The 17,063-nt window shown below is 40.1% G+C and overlaps 1 protein-coding gene across 2 annotated transcripts in view; it reads right to left on the bottom strand.

Moving 5' to 3' along the window:
• Positions 1-17,063, bottom strand: part of NLN (neurolysin (metallopeptidase M3 family)) — a 109,984-nt gene that overhangs the window by 38,355 nt on the left and 54,566 nt on the right. For both annotated transcript variants that reach the window (XM_011966747.1, XM_011966748.1), the window contains 5 exons: positions 13,688-13,795; positions 10,935-11,037; positions 9,798-9,958; positions 5,325-5,460; positions 2,433-2,799 (listed from right to left, as the gene is read on the bottom strand). In XM_011966747.1, coding sequence (XP_011822137.1) covers positions 2,433-2,799; positions 5,325-5,460; positions 9,798-9,958; positions 10,935-11,037; positions 13,688-13,795 — 875 coding nt within the window. The remainder of the gene's footprint in view (positions 1-2,432; positions 2,800-5,324; positions 5,461-9,797; positions 9,959-10,934; positions 11,038-13,687; positions 13,796-17,063) is intronic.

Raw genomic sequence — 17,063 nt, forward strand, 5'->3', positions numbered from 1 at the left:
CAGAATGAGGTAGCAGGAATTGTTCTTTGACCCTGGAAAGAAAATCTGAGGACAGTTATAGCAGACTCCAATGTTAAAGGATTACTCCTGAAAGAGTTCTTGGGTTAAAACTATATCCTGACACTTTTTAGTTAAAAGTAAGACTCATCTATATTTGGCAGGGTTTTAATTTTAGGTCATAATAGAAGTGAAAGTAAGTCCATAAAGCACCAGGTGATACGGTTTGGCTGTGTCTCCACCCAAAGCTCATCTTGAGCTGTGGTTACCATAATCCTCACGAATCGTGGGAGGGACCCGGTGGGAAGTAATTGATTCACAGGGGCAGTTACTCCCATGCCAGTCTCATGATAGTGAGTGAGTTCTCACAAGATCTGATGGTTTTATAAGGGGCTTTCCTCCCTTTGCTTGGCACTTCCCCTTCCTGCTGCCACGTGAAGAAGGATGTGTTTGCTTCCCCTCCTGCCATGATTGTAAGTTTCCTGAGGCCTCCCCAGCCCTGCAGAACTGTAAGTCAATTAAACTTCTTTCCTTTATAAATTACCCAGTCTCAGTCAGTTCTTTACAGCATTGTGAGAACGGACTAACACACCGGGATAATCACTTGGGTGCTAAAAGACACTTCTGCCCACCAACTGGATGACACAGTTACTCAACCTACTTTTCAGCACTCAAAGTCAGTGGATTACAAACTTGTATGTATTACTGAATGAGGGGGATACTATCCTCTACTTTGATCTATTTAGTAAAATGATTAGTAATTATAAGAGGTTGACTTTGCTTTAGAAAGTAGCCTGGGGAGAAAGAGATCCAAATCCTTTTGTGTCTGATGAAACACTATGGAATCTATAGTTATTACATGCTACAGACACAATTATAACATTTTTTTGTAATTGTTACCACTGATATCTGGGCAAGATGTGTAGTCTTTAATGAATAAAATAATCCTGTAAAAGGATTTTCAGTCCCATATTACAGAGGAAGAAACAGAATCTCAAAGAGGTTACGTCACTCAAGCATTCAAACTCAAATCTGACTGACTGCAAAGGTTTTGCTACTTCTACTAAACTGTGCTGCCTCTCAGCCAGACTGAAGGGAGTGGCCATAGATGATTAGCAGACAGATTACCTAATAAACATTCTGGTGCTCAATTTTATTTTATTTATTTATGTTTTTTGAGTTAAGAGTCTTGCTCTGTTGCCCAGGCTGGAGTGTATTGGCGTGATCTTGGTTCCAGGGTTCAAGCTATTCTCATACCTTGGCCTCCCGAGTAGCTGAGACTACAGATGCCTGTTTAATTTTTGTATTTTTAGTAGAGATGGGGTTTCACCATATTGGCCAGGCTGATCTCGAACTCCTGACCTCAAGTGATCTGCCTACCTCAGCCTTCCAAAATGCTGGGATTACAGGTGTGGGCCACCATGCCTGGGTGGTGGTCAATATTAAATTAAGTAAATGTAGTGCACAAACTAGATGATGATGACAATGACAATAGTAGCAGCTAACTTTGATTAAGCCTTCGCTAGGTGCTGAGCAGTCTTCTAAATGCTTTGCATGTATTTAACCAATTTAATCCTTACAATGACCATACAAAGCAGGTACTATTAATACTCCCATTTTATAGGACCTATAATATAGGTAAGAAAACTGGGGCATAGAAAAATTAAGTAACTTATCTAGTAAATGATGATGCCAGACATTCTGGCTTCAGACCCACATTTTAAATCTCTATACTAAGAAGCCCACGTGAGAAATATGAAAGAGTAGTGTCTGTTTTTTAATTAATTTTTTTAGAGATAGGGTCTAGCTCTGTCACCTAGGCTAGAATGCAGCAGTGTGATAATAGCTCACTGTAACCTTAAACTCCTGGACTCAAGTGACCCTCCTGCTTCAGCACAGCTAGGACTACAGGTATGCACTACCACACCTGGCTAATTTTTAATTATTATTATTATTTTTTTGAGACAGGGTCTCACTCTGTCACCTAGGCTGGAGTGCAGTGTTGCAATCTTGGCTCACTGCAGCCCCCACCTCTGAGGCTCAAGTGATCCTCTCACCTCAGCCTCTCGAGTACCTGGGACTATAGGCATGTACCACCACACCTGCTAATTTTTGTATTTTTTGTAACAACAGAGTTTTGCCATGTTGCCTAGGCTAGTCTTGAAGTCCTAGACTCAAGCAATCCACCTGCCTCGGCCTCCCAAAGTGCTGGGACTACAGGCATGAGCCACCGCACTTGACCTAATTTTTAAATTTTTTGTAGAGACAGGGCCTCACTGTATTGCCCAGGCTGGTCTCAAACTCCCAGCCTTAAGCAATCCTCCCACAGTGTTGGGATTACAGGCATGAGCCACTGTGCCTGGCCAAGAGTAGAGTCTTAAAGTAGGTAGCAGCTGAATCCCTAAGGTCCCTTCCAACAACGTGATCCTCAGTACCTTGGATAGAGGTCCAAATAGAACTGTCCCAATACTTCTCCTGTAGCTTTATCCTTCACAGTATAAAGTGTAACACTCTTGTTCCAAACATGGGCATCTGTCACTTGCTCAAATGAGAGTCCCAACAACTCCTGGTAGGTGTTCAGCAAGCCTTCGGTGACCACCTCAATTGGGAAGTATTCCTTGAGGAACTCTTGGTCTATGGAGTACTTGAGTTCCTCTGTCTGAGTCATGTAGTAATATAGATCCCAGGCATTGATTTTCCCATCATATTCAAAACCCCTGTCTTCACATTCCTTTTTCTTCAAATTCAAAATAAACTCTCGTTCTGCTTCACCCAAGGGTTTTAATTTCTGGCTTAAATCATCTGTGAAGGAAAAGGGAAAAGTTAGTGATCTACTTGCTTTCGGGAGCAAACATACTCATAAATACCACCTGTGTTTTAGCACGGTGCTTCCTCCTTTGCAGTATTCAATACAGAAAAATCAGGGGGAATGAGGGAAAGGAGGAAAAAAGTGAGGGAGGAAAGCAGGCTCTATTATGGAAGCACACTTTGCTCTTCGGGGTTATTGATTTTATGGTCCTAGCTCCTCTTTTATTTTATTTTTTATTTTTTTGAGACGGAGTCTCGCTCTGTCGCCCAGGCTGGAGTGCAGTGGCCCAATCTCAGCTCACTGCAAGCTCTACTCCCGGGTTCACACCATTCTCCTGCCTCGGCCTCTAGAGTAGCTGGGACTACAGGTGCTCGCCACCACACCTGGCTAGTTTTTTGTATTTTTTTTTTAGTAGAGATGGGGTTTCACTGTGTTAACCAGGATGGTCTCCATCTCCTGACCTCATGATCCACCTGCCTTGGCCTCCCAAAATGCTGGGATTACAGGCATGAGCCACCATGCCCGGCCACCCCTTTTTCTTTTAACACCACCAGAACTGGGCCATGAGTTCCTCAATTCATCACCAAAGCTCAAGTTTATCTCAGAGAACACTGACTGAAGAATGTTATTCAGGAAGTAAAGCAACAGTGAAGCCAAAGTCATGTACATGATTATTCTTCAATGCAGTTAGTCGGACTCCTAAGAAAGCTAGGAAAAACACATCAGACGTGACCTGTGGTCAATGTTATCTAGAAATTCCTATCAATGGGTTTAGTTTCTCATTACCCCATTTCTATGAAGGTCTATCTGGACACAGCAATTCCAGTTTTTAGCTGGAGAAAGTTCTGAGAACCACAAATTATATTGCTGTGGTCAATTTTTCACTTTACTGCATTTGGCTAAATGAGTATGGTCTTATGTATTTATTTTTTACATTTCTGTTACATATGTTAAGATACAAACGTGCCTGGCTCGGCAGAGGACATGGCAGTTCAGAAGGCAACCCCACAAAGTGAGAGATGGAGGAGCAGCCCGAGGAATACTGTGAAATGAGGAAACTCATGGAGGATACAAAGATACAGTTTTCCATATGTGTGTGTGTGTGTGTGTGTGTGTGTGTGCGCGCGCATGTATGTATACACGCGCACGCACACACACACACATATATACAGAGAGAGAGCGAGCGAGCAAGTGAGAGAGCGAGAGAGTTTTGCTATGTTGCCCAGGCTGGACTCCAACTCCCAGATTCAAGGGGTCCTCAAACCTTAGCCTCCCAAGAGGACACTTTGCATAGGAATATGCCAATCTCAAGTTAGAAGGAAAACTCCTTTAAATGAATTAAGTTAGTCAGGTGGTTACTAAGGAACATTTTAGTGTATGCAATCACCACTGAAGGAAACATTCTCTACAAACCTGTTAACTCTCTTAGCCATTCTCTTTTATACCATGCATCAAACTGTAGAGTAATTACCTGTTCACACTTCTGTTGTTTCCAGTAAGTGACAAATCCATTGAGAAAAGGACCTTGTCTCTTTTTAAAAAATTATCTTTATTTTCAGAGACAGGGTCTTGCTCTGTCACCCAGGCTGGAGCACAGTGGCGTGATCATGGCTAACTGTAGCCTTGAACTACTGGGCTCAAGGGATCCTCCCACCTCAGCCTCCCAAGTAGCTAGAATTACACAGGCACGTCTCACCGTGCCTGGCTAATTTTTAAATTTTTCTGTAGACACAGGGTTGGGGTCTCTTTGTTTCCCACGCTGGTCTTGGACTCTATGCCTCAAGTAGTCCTTCCACCTTGGCCTCCCAAAGTGCTGGGATTACAGGCATGAGCTGCCACGCCCAGCAAAAAGGACCTTGTTTTATTCCTTTCTGTTATCCTACTATTTAGCATACTGCCTAAGACTGAATAGTTATTTCATAAATGTCTCATGAATGAATGAGTGAATTATACAATAACAAATACGTACCATTTATGGTGTTTAACCGTAATATAGTCATTAGATAATAGTTTTTATGTATATTATTTTATATTACAGTTATTAGATAATAGTTTTTATGTATATTATTTTATATCAGTTCTGTATATTAACAAGTGGTTTCTGGAATATTAAATGTTTTTTGTTTATATATGTTCTATTTTTATGTACGTCATATTTGTCAGCTTATTTTATACAAATTCACAAGCAGCCATGCTATGACTACTAAATCCCTAGTGACAACAGTGAATAATACCAGTAACTTTAGTAACTCTCTGTTAGAACCTACATGTCATATTAGGAATTAGTATAAAGAGCCTAAACAAGATATAAGATACAGTGAAGCCAGGCCTATACAGCAATATAAACAATGAGCAGTCCCTAAAACCAAGCATACTTCTAACACATAATAGGTGATCAATATACTTCTCTTGAATGAATGAAAAGTAGGATGTCCTCAAAGGCATCTTATGTTCTGAGGCCTTCTGTCCTGTTGACATGGTACAGCAAAACAGTCATAGGAAAAAAAAAAAAACTAACCTAGAAAGGCTGTTACGCGGCTTGTGCTCTTTGCAGTGTTCATTTCAAGGACGAAGTCAGCATGTGTGCTATAACCGAGTAGTTTGGCTACCTTGGCCCGCAGTGGGAGTAGCTGCTGCAAAATTATGGTGTTTTCCTAGTAATAAACAATAGCAACAAAACAAAGGCTAATCAATAATTTGATCCAAAGCACTAAAAGGAAGAATTATTGTATGTATTTTTAGGTTTGTAAAATTGTCAAATATTTTTAGAGCATTTAAACTTCTGTCCCATTTGGTGTTACAGGCTTTTTTTCTTTCTTTTTGGATTCATGAAATAATTTATGACTTTTTAAACCTCAGGAGATAACTATGAGGTCTTAACAAAATTGTAGGCGCTATAAACTTAGAATGAAAATATATTTTTAATGAATATAGCGAATCCGTATTTATTTTTACTGACAGAACTGCACCTAATATTGGTACTTTAAGTTCTTTTGGACATTTTTATTGTGGTAAAAGACACAAAACATAACATTTTTAATTTCATACCCATTCGTATGGCTACTATTTTTAAAAACACAGAAAATGTGCTGGTGAGGAAATGGAGAAATTGGAACCCTTGCGCATTGCTGATGAGAATGTAAAGTAGTTCAGCTGCTGTAGAAAATGGTATGGTGATTCCTAAAAAAATCAAACCATATGATCCAGCAATTCCACATCTTGGTAAATAACACAGAGAATTGAAAGCAGAGACTCGAAGAGAGATCGACACACCCATGTTCACAGCAGCATGATTTATAACAGCCAAAAGATGGAAGCAACCCAAGTGTCCATGGACAGATACACAGGTAAACAAAATGTGGCATACATATACAATGGAATATAACTCTGCCTTCACAAGGAAGGAAATTCTGACACGCTACAACGTGGATGATCCTTTAAGGTATGCTAAGTGAAATAAGCCAGATACAAAAAGACAAATATTTTATTATTCCACTTATATGAAGTTCCTAGAGTAGTGAAATTCACAGAGACACAGAATAGAACAGTAACTGCCAGGGTCTGGGGAAAGGAGGTAGTGGGGAGTTAATGCTTAATGGGTACAGTTTCAGTTAAGGAAGACGAAAAATTTCTGCGGGTGGATGGAGGTGATGGCTGCAGAAAAATATAAACATATTCTCAATGTGAATATACTTAATGCCACATGCTATGATCTGAATGTCCCCCAAAATTCACGTGTTGAAACATAATCCCTTTTGTGGTAGTGTTAAAAGGCAGGGCCTTTTGGGAAGTGACTAATGAATTAGTTCCTTATAAAAGGGCTACAGCTAAAGAACTTGGGCCTTTTCTGCCTTCCCCCTTCTGCCATGTGAGGCCACAGAAAAAAGGTCCTTTCTAGACACTGAATGCTGGTGCCCCTTGATCTTGAATTTCACATCCTTCAGAACTGTGAAAAATGTGTATAGTGCATAAATTACTTCATCTGTGGTATTTTGTTATAGCAGCACAAATGAACTAAGGCACCATAAAATTCTGCTTTTAAAAATGTTTCAGGGATTTTTCCCAAGTTAACATTACAAATATGTTTTATATTTTATTTGTATTACAAATACAAAAATTGATACTATTTTATTATTTTCTTAACAATGAAATAAAAAATAATTCTCCTAGAGGAAGTAAATAAATGTTAAAGTAAAAGAAAAAACTAACCCCAATAATCTAATCAGCAAATTATTTACAGACTGATTTCTAAGGAAAATCACACACGGCGGTCACACTACCTGCATTCAAAATTTGGTTCCACCATTTACTAGTTACCTGATCTTGGGCAAATTCTGAAGCTTTCTGAGCCTCAGTTTTCTCATTTGTAAGATGTGGAAAATAAAAATACCTACACTGGAGAGTAATCATGAAGATTCAAATAAGAATATATGTAAAGTACTTAGACAAATGCCTGGCACATAGCCAAACACTATATAATTATCTGTTATAATTATTATTTTAAAACTAAAATGGAAACACAGAATAGAGAAACACACATAATGCAATTCTCCAAGTTCTAAAATTAAATAGTTTAATTAGATTTTCTTTCACTTTTTGGAGTTTCTCCAGATCTTCTCTCTAGACTGCCAATTTTCTCTCAGTATCTGTTCTCTTATTTTTTCTTTTAGTAATAGAACTCTGAATTTTTTTGTTTTTTTTTTTTAAGTTTTCACAGAGGTGAGGTCTTGCCATATTGCTCAGGCTGGTCTTGAACTCCTGGCCTCAAGCAGTCCTCTTGCCTTGGCCTCCCAAAGTGTTGGGATTACAAGTGTGAGCCACCGTGCCTGACTGAACTCTGAATGTTTGCTGGACACATGGTTACCTAATTATGTTTCCCAGCCTTCCTCAAAGCCAGCTGTGGCCATGTGATACTCAATGGGACAATGGGATGTGAATGAAGTGATAAGTGAAATTTCTGGGTCATGTCTGATAGATCTTTGCCGCAGGCTGTGAACTGAAAATGACAACAATGACCCTGAAAGCCACATACTGAGGATGGTAGAGCTGTCTTCCACCTCTGGACCACTCACCTCTTGACTTACAGTTATAAGACAAATCTCTTTTTTTTTCAAAATAGTGGTGAAATCTGCCATTTTAGCCATGTAAAATTCAACGACAATAATACTCATTCCGTTGTGCAACCACTACCATGATCTGTTTCTAAAACTCTTCCATTACCCCAAACAGAAACTCTGTAACCATTAACTCCCCAGTCTTCCCTCTCCCCATTCCCTGGTAACCTCTAATCTACTTTCTGGAAAGATAAAACTTTTATCTTATTTGAGTTACTGTGCTTTTGACTTCTGTCAAGTCCCTTAGCCTGGACCCTGACATATGTAGAGATGAATACCAGAAATCAGTTGCTACTAACAATAAAAATGAAAAATGTACAGGAATGGAAGGTAAGGACCCAGACACTGCAGGTTGGGAAGCAGGTTCTCATTATACCATGGGCATTTGTGAAAACTGCTGCTTGCCATAACTCAGAAGGCAGGCCACGTACCTACGGAGTCTTAGTCTAGAGAAATTGTTTGGGAAAACTAATACTGTTGGGAGGTTTTTTTTGGCATTTGTTGCTTTTTGAAAGATTACATGGGAGAGATGAACTTGGGTGAGAATTGGCCAGTTTCTAAAGATGGAAGGAAAAGAATTCTGCTCAGGGAGGTTCTGCCTATGGCCTACAATCTTCAGATGGTTGGAAAAGCCAATTGCTCTGTATTCCTAGTGTCAGGAGAAAAGGCTGTCACTCAGAGTTACTGAACTGCAGACATGACTTTGAGAATGCTGCCTTCCTCCACAAGCTCACTATGTTCAGAGGGCCTGAAAACAGACTTCACTAAATGGATAATGATGGATAAATGGATAAATTCAGAAGCCAGTATATAAGATTTGGCAAGTTTAAGAACGATGACCAAAAGTGATATTTGGGTATAGTTATTTTGACATGCATCTGATTAGAGGCAAACAAACAAGAAACCTACGTTTTTGAGGAGGCTGTATTACCAAAGATATCGTAAGTCTGGCTTACAAAAGTTTGTGATTATTTGATCCCTAAAGCAACCCTTGGGATTCTACCTGACATTAGCAGGACCAGCAGTCCACTGCCAAGATATGGTCATCCAGGATAATGGACAAAAACAATTCCCTGTGGGCAAAACTGGGGGCCATAGAGTACAATTGATAAAGGAATTCTTGTGAGAAAGTAGATCCAAGTTTAGCCCAACAAGCTAACCAAGAAACTTCAACACAGTACAGAATCTTCACAATTCCTGAGGAGTTTGAAAGTTTTGGAAAATTGCTATGAGCTCGCTATGTTTCCCAGCCTTTCTTTTTCCAAATGGGACTTTTTAGTGTGGTTATTCTTTTCCTATGCCATCACTGGGGGTGTTGGGGAGGGTGTGGGGGTGAGGAGCTGATAACTTGTCTTTCCTTTTATAGTTTGCTGGATTACGAGAAGCTACAACCAGGGAGGACTGTATCCACCCAGAGATCCTGGTCTTAGAGCTTCAGGCAGTAACTGGGAATTAACAAATGGTGAATGGGTCCTATGTAAGGAAAAAAGGGTCCTCATGGTTACTTGGATAGCTAGAGAGGCAGATCATGGTAGAACTGGCTAGATGACCGAGAATCCCTGTCTACTTCTTCCTTTTTTGTTTTTCATATTAAACCAGGACTTATCAGTGCTGGATTGCTGATTTAGGAGAGAAGCAACTTCTAATTTGTTTAACCCATTCTATTTTTATTAGAACAGCTTATCCTGTGACCACACCAAGCAGGTTGTCAATGAGCAATGAAAAAACTAAAAGTCTTGTAAGTCTGAGGAATTAGAGATACAGTGCACACACACAGGAATAGCAGTCTCTGAGCTGACTTTGACATTGGTGAACAAAGTAAACCCTTTTCTTAAAATATTCCATTAAAACAAAAGAAAGACAAACATTTATAATACCTCTTTGCACCTTGTATTAAAAGCCATTTCCATCCTTCTTCTGGTTTCAGGGATACAACATTTCTTCATGACAGGGAAATAGTGTGGATATTTTAAGGTAATTTTATACTTGTCATCATCTGTCTTTTCTAAACTATCAATGAAATCATCAGGAAGAGCACCTGCAAAAAATCATTTTCTCATATATCAAATTTTCCACTCATTGCTGGTTTATTTAGCATTGGCATGGTGCCTTTTAGTAGCTCTAGGAATTTTGTGGAGTAACTGAAATTCAAGTAAAATAATGACAACCCTTTAAATATCATTTTGATGTTGCTGGAATGGTGGTAGCTGTTAGAAGCCAGGTGCCTTGGGAGATAGTAATTCAAAATATGAATAGGTTTCAGTAAACTTGTGCAAATGATGTTTCAGTGGAGAACAGGCAAAATTAAGTGAAGAAAGACCCAGGATGGCTGGGCACGGTGGCTCACGCCAGCACTTTTGGAGGCCGAGGTGGGTGGATCACCAGGTCAAGAGATTGAGACCATCCTGGCCAATGTGGTGAAACTCTGTCTCTACCAAAATTACAAAAATTAGTTGGGCGTGGTGGCAGTGCCTGTAGTCCCAGTTACTCGGGAGGCTCAGGCAAGAGAACAGCTTGACCCAGGGAGGCAGAGGTTGCAGTGAGCTGAGACTGCGCCACTATACTCCAGCCTGGCGACAGACAGAGACCCCGTCTCAGGAAAAAAAAAAAAAAAAAAAAAGACCCAGGACTGAATAAGAAGAGACTAGTTTAAGATACAATGCAGGAAACATTGCAAGTCAAAAAAAAAAAAAAAAAAAAATTTAAGGCACTGAAGGCTGTTAAACACAAGTATAAACTACCAACAAAAATTGTGAAAAAAAAAAAAAGATTATTAAGTCCCCTCTGGACTGTCTCTAGAAATTGGATATACTCTCATTAGCCTAAAATCTAATTTTGGTTAGTTTGATTGTCTCTTCTGTAGAAGGGGTGGTGGGTTTAGGTACTGGATCATGTTTAAAATAATTATTTGAACGATGATTTAGAAATTTTGTATCTGGAAAGTAAAACAAACTGTGAGGTAACATTATTTGCCTAAATTATATGATTTAATCTAGAAAAATAATAAAACTTACCAAGTTCAGCCTTGGAAAATACAAGGAAGGTATCATCCTCATTGAGGTTTTTGTTAAAATCAATACATAGCTCACTCATTCTTTTCTTCATTGATTTGATTTCCTGAAAGGAAGATAAAAATACAGGACATTAGCAATAAAAAGAAACTCATTTTGTGCAGGGCACGGTGGCCCATGCCTGTAATCCCAGCAATTTGGGAGGCCAAGGCGGGTGGATCATTTGAGGTCAGGAGTTCGAGACCAGCCTGGCCAACATGGTGAAAGCCCGTCTCTACTAAAAATACAAAAATTAGCTGGATGTGGTGCTGTGTGACTATAATCCCAGCTACTTCGGAGGCTGAGGCAGGAGAATTGTTTGAAAAAAACAACTCATTTTTATCACCATCAATCGAGTTTCACTTTTATATGAGTATTGACTTCTATGCCCAAACTCCAGGAAGTACTTCTGTAGATATGTGCTTGATAAAATAGGTTTCTGCAGTCCACTTTGTCATGTCCACGTGTATCTGTGTGTAGCATTTACAGAAAGGCAAGCCTGGTGATGTCTTGGAAATTAGTTGTGAATTTGAAGAATAAATTTAGGAGGTACAGTAAACGGCAATATACTGCACATAGTACATACACAATAAATAGTTTCTGAGTGAATGAATAAATCTAGCAGCACATTACCAATTAGCAAATTTCTAATCGTTTCCAATTCAAAATTTTAATTCAGCAATCAGCATCTGGTTATGAAGTAAACCAAGAGATAAGAGCTGAGTAATTCATTCTATTGTTGCTTCGGGGAAAAGGTGATGTTTTAGTTTTATAGAGTTTTTGTAAACACAGATGATTTATAGACCCTAAGATTCGCATAAAAAGTACTAGGAGGGAGATCAAACGAAGCAATAAGAAGGAAACCATCAGAAAAAAAAAACAAAAAAATCATGATACAATTTTATTAATCTGTCCCATTCTTCTAACAATGTTACACAATGAACTTTACTGCTTCTCAAAGTGTGGCCCTGGCTAGGAGCATCACCATCACCTAAGTTGTTAGAAACGCAAATTCTTGAGACCCCAACACTAAACCTACTAAAGTGCCAACTCTTAAGAGTCGAGTCCTATAATCAGAGTTTTAATAAGCCCTCCGTGTAATTCTGATGCACACTAAATTTGACACTACTGACCTAACACATTGTTCAGTGGTGTTTTCCGATACTCTCCTCAACCCCCTTTCTACCTCTGCCCCACTTTGCAGCGCCCATGTAGTTCAGATAGGACCTGATCCTATCTGCAACTCTAGAGGTGTGACTTCTGCACCAGTTGGGCCATCATTCTAACCCCATTGCCCTCGAGACTGTTCAGATAACCCAGGCCTGGCATTCCATTGACTAAAAGGGAATTCAGGATTAACCACAGGATCCACTCTGGGCCATTAAGACATGAGGAGAAGTTTACTAGTGGCTTCTCTGTGTCCTTCTGGATGGTGGAGTTTTTAGATTTATAGCCACTTTAGTAATGAAAGGAAGCCAGTCTTTAGATAAAACTAACACTGAGGAAGACAGAGTAGAGAAATAGAAAAATCAGATGGCCAATGACTCCACTGTGCATCAGGATCAAACCAACCCATGCAGCTCACCCCTTGATCTTCCAGTTATGCAAGCAAATAAATCTCATTTAAATAGGGTTTTGTTAGCTGCAACCAAACATATCTTAACTAACACAGTGTTCATGCTCCAAACAGAATTAAGAATTGACCGGGAAAGCAAAGGGTCAGGTAAGTGAGATCAATCACATTTCTCCTCTAACTAGGTGAAGGAAGATACAAGGTGATCAAAGGGCTTTAGGTGGGAGAAAGGTACCTATATCTCAGTGGTGCCTGTGGTCATAGCTAACATGCTGACAACACTTGATTTGGATTTCTTCCAAACTTATTCCCAGTCCTGCGGGCTAGAAGAATGACCTGGAAATAAATCATGGACTGTATTTCCTTTCCAAGAAGAAATTTCTGGAGCCAAATTTATTTTTGAACCTGGAAGACTTGACTGGCATCAGACAAAAGAAAAACTTTGAGAGGCATCTTTCAGCAGCTAATCTCTTTTCTCTTAAGGGGCATGTATTAAACATAGGATACTCCATTCCAAAGTTTAAAAACTCTCCATCGGTAAGGATTTTATAATCAGTGCCCCATCTCTGTATGACCAAGGGAGTGAAAAGACAAACCAACTACTAGGACCTGAAATCAGCTCTTAAAGAATGTAAAACAGGGTAGGGAAAATAAGCTCACCCAACACACATGAAACAAATAAAACTTGTACGAGGTTAAAGAACAATTTTAAGTTATCAGTTGTTTGTCCGTCACCAAACAGACTCCTGAGGTTAACTCCTGAGGTTAACAGGAGTTGTAGAATGTAAAACCACTAAATACATTGTAGATGAATTTGTATTATGGGTTATTTTATTATAAGCCATCTGTTTCCCTATTTTCTGTTTTTTGTTGCACAAGTTGGATATCCCTTATCCGAAATGCTTGGGGCTTGAAACATTTCAGATTTTGGAGTTTTCTGGAGTTTGGAATATTCCCATTATTACCAGTAGAGCACACCTACCCATAAAACCTGAAATGCTCCAATGAGCATTTCCTCTGAGCATCATGTTGGCACCCAAAAGTTTCAGCCTGAGGAGCATTTTGGATTTCTGGATTAGGGACGTTCAACCAGTATTTTGTTTTATTTATTCATTTCTTTTTCTGGTAAGAAAAGGAAACTCACATTCTGTACTTGTTCAGGAAGATGGAGCCCATTTCTTTTCCCCATTTTAATGGACTTTTCCAAGTATCGTCTGGCCTCAGGTTTTATCTTCCCCAGATCACAGGTTTCCTGAAATTAAAGAGCATGAAAACCATTGCTGTTGAAACACTGCAGATGTAAATTATAAACTATGAGGCCACAGCAAATTTATTCATCATCTCTGTTGGGTTATGAAGCACATAGGTGATTACGAGGCAGGCCCTATTGAAGACCTAATTTCTTTTATGCTTTAGTGAGGTCCTGCTCATTTAAAACAAAAACATTAAATAAATAAAAAGCTAAATAGAATTTCCTTGCCTTGAATCAAAATCAGGAGTGCCTGTACCACTTGACAGTGTGATAACAGAAGCATTTGCATAATCTAATTCTGAGCATTCTTTATGACTGAGTGGTCTTTTTCACAAAACATATTTCTTATCACAAATCATCTGGATTTAATTTTCCATCATTTGCTAACCTGGTTCCAACTGGAAAGGCAGGAATAGAAATAATGGGTAAATTCTACATAAATGCACAGTGGGACCCTTTTGCCAATAAACCAAACAGGGAGAGCTGGATAAAGCCCCAGCAAAAGCCTTCTAACACTTCAAAAATGCCTTACTGTCATTTTCCAAGAGAGACCAAGGGACTACAGCAAGCTGCACAGAAACAAATACCTGGGGAAAATGAGTCAGCACTGCACAAAGAGGAGGAAAGCTGGACAGTAAATCTGAATCTATGTGCAGTAGCACAAACAACACTCACTCAAAAGAACAGAAGGCCATGGAGGGGAATGGAAAATTCCCCCAGCCACAGCCAGGTAATAAAGACACCAGATGTTTCTCTAAAGCAGGTGGCAGAAAACACTTGGCACATCTGGATGGCCGGGTAGTTAGTGGTTCCTAAGAAGAAATGGGCTCTGGACAGATTCGGCAGGTGTAATGGATTCAGTTTGGTTGAAAGCCAATGAGGGACTTCTGTTTCTAAAGCCTTATAGGCCTTCTATTGGTTAAACATTCTCTCCATGACAGACCCAGGCTGTTCAACCCTGAGCATCCCTAATTTCCCAACTAATTAAATCTGTAAAAAGATTATGTTTAGCTTAGAGACTGCATTTCAGATTGTTGGTGCTAGATCTGCGCTGCAGTAATTTTGCAATTGCATATCTTTTGTTGCAGCAGGTAACAGAGTTGTATTTTAACTTAATACTACTTAATACAGCCAACTGTATCTCACTTTGCCTACTAAAAAATTATTTTAGTTTACTTTTTTGGGGACAGTCTTGTTCTGTCACCCAGGCTGGAGTGCAGTGGTGCGGTATCAGCTCACTGCAACCTCTGCCTCCCAAGTTCAAGCAGTTCTCATGCCTTGGCCTCCCAAGTAGCTAGGATTACAGGCATGTGCCACCACGTCCAGCTAATTTTTGCATTTGTAGTAGAGATGGGGTTTTGCCATGTTGGCCAGGATGGTCTCAAACTCCTGGCCTCAAGTGATCCACCTGCCTCGGCTTCCCAAAGTGCTGGGATTACAGGTTTGAGTGACCATGCCTGGCCAACAAATAATTTTATGTCACAGTACTAAAGCATTTGTTGTGCATATATTTACTCTGAGGATATCCTCAGTGGAGGCAGAAAATAGGCTCCTTTTTCCACAGAAACCACCCTTTGTGTCCCTGGAGAATTTGTGCATGCTGGCATGACTGGAGTTGGAACCCTCCCTAGCTAGTATTAGTGCACAAAGGGATGCTAGCAGCAGGTGCCTGCAAAGGGAAGAAACCCACAATGGCCAGGGAGCTAACTGGGCTATGGGCTGGTTCCCTCAGGGTGGCCAGCAGTTCCAATCACAGTGTTTGTACGGATGTGATTAACTTGGGTTGATCTAGGCTGGCTTTAGTAGTGCCAGGAAGTCTGTCCTGTAGTGTGAGGCACAGCAACAGGAATCTCTAGACAGTGTAATACTGCAAGCTGTAGAGCTAGGGAGAATCCAGGCTGTAGTTATGTGCAGGGGAGTTGGGAGGAATCCTTGGTGAGAAGGGCCTGGCAAGAGTTGGGTAAGTTGTTAAGGACCCAGGTGAGCAGGCTAAGGTCCAGAGCAGAAGGCCATCCCAGCAAGGAAAGGAGCCAGTGAGAAGCTAAGGATATAGGGGGACAGCTGTGTGTGTACTTGGGTTCCTGGGCCACATTTGGCCATGAGCTCAGGACACAGACTCATGACAAAGCCTCAACAGCTGAAGAATGCAGAATTCCTACCCTATGGCTATGCTTGATGAGGATGGGCTCTCATACTAGGTAGGCTGCAACCTGCCATATCAGCATGTAGCAGGGCTGCTATTTTAGAAAGCCTAAAATATATTCAGGATATGAACTCAAAACTCATAGTCTATGTTAAAGTTAAAACTACTTATTCCCAAAATAAATGATACAGGTGCAAACAGGTAGAAGGACAGTCTGAGAAAAATCAGCCCTGAATTAGGTCTAATTAAAATATGACTAATTAGGCTGGGAGTGGTGGCTCATGCCTGTAATCTCAGCACCTTGGGAGGCCGAATCGGGTGGATTACTTGAGGTGAGGGGTTTGAGACCAGCATGGCCAACACAGCAAAACCCCATCTCTACTAAAAATACAAAAATCAACCCGGTGTGGTGGCGTGTGCATGTAATTCCAGCTACTTGTGAGGCTGAGGCAGGAGAATCACTTGAACCCAGGAGGTGGAGGTTGTAGTGGGCTGAGATTGCGCCACTGCATTCTGGCCCAGCTCTCAAAAAAAAAAAAAAAAAAAAAATATATATATATATATATAAACTTATACATTGTATGACTGATTAACTGTAATGAAATCTTTAACTTACCACAAAAATGACACAACAGAAATCTGACTAATTATAACCAGACACTCCTTGCAACGCAGACACAGGTCTTGGGAAATCCCCAGAGTTCTCTGGTAGGAGTAAGGCACTTCTAAAATGTGCTTCTTAAGCACATTCCTCTCCCAGAGTTGATCATAGTAATATTCTCTTACAATCCCCAGGCAAGGTCAGAATTACTGCCCAAGGATTTTCTAAGAGGGAATCAGCCAACACTTCCAGACTGTCTTGCTGTAATTGCACCTTCCTTCCTAACAAAAATTTCTCCCCTTGAATCTCAGCCAGGCCATAGACCTCTTTAGGTGAAGTTTTTCTGCTTAAAGAGTAGAGGGCTAAAGTTTCAGAAGTGATTTTTAAATTTATATGATCTGACAGTATGGAACCTTATTTCAGTCTCTGTGGTGAAAAGATTTAATTTTCCCCTAACTTCCTCCTGTAACAAAGAGTTTTAATATGAATGTGTATTCTCTCTCTCTCTCTCTCTCTCTCTCTCT

This window comes from Mandrillus leucophaeus, unplaced genomic scaffold (genome assembly GCF_000951045.1).
Source record: "Mandrillus leucophaeus isolate KB7577 unplaced genomic scaffold, Mleu.le_1.0 Scaffold771, whole genome shotgun sequence".
Classification (NCBI taxonomy): domain Eukaryota; kingdom Metazoa; phylum Chordata; class Mammalia; order Primates; family Cercopithecidae; genus Mandrillus; species Mandrillus leucophaeus.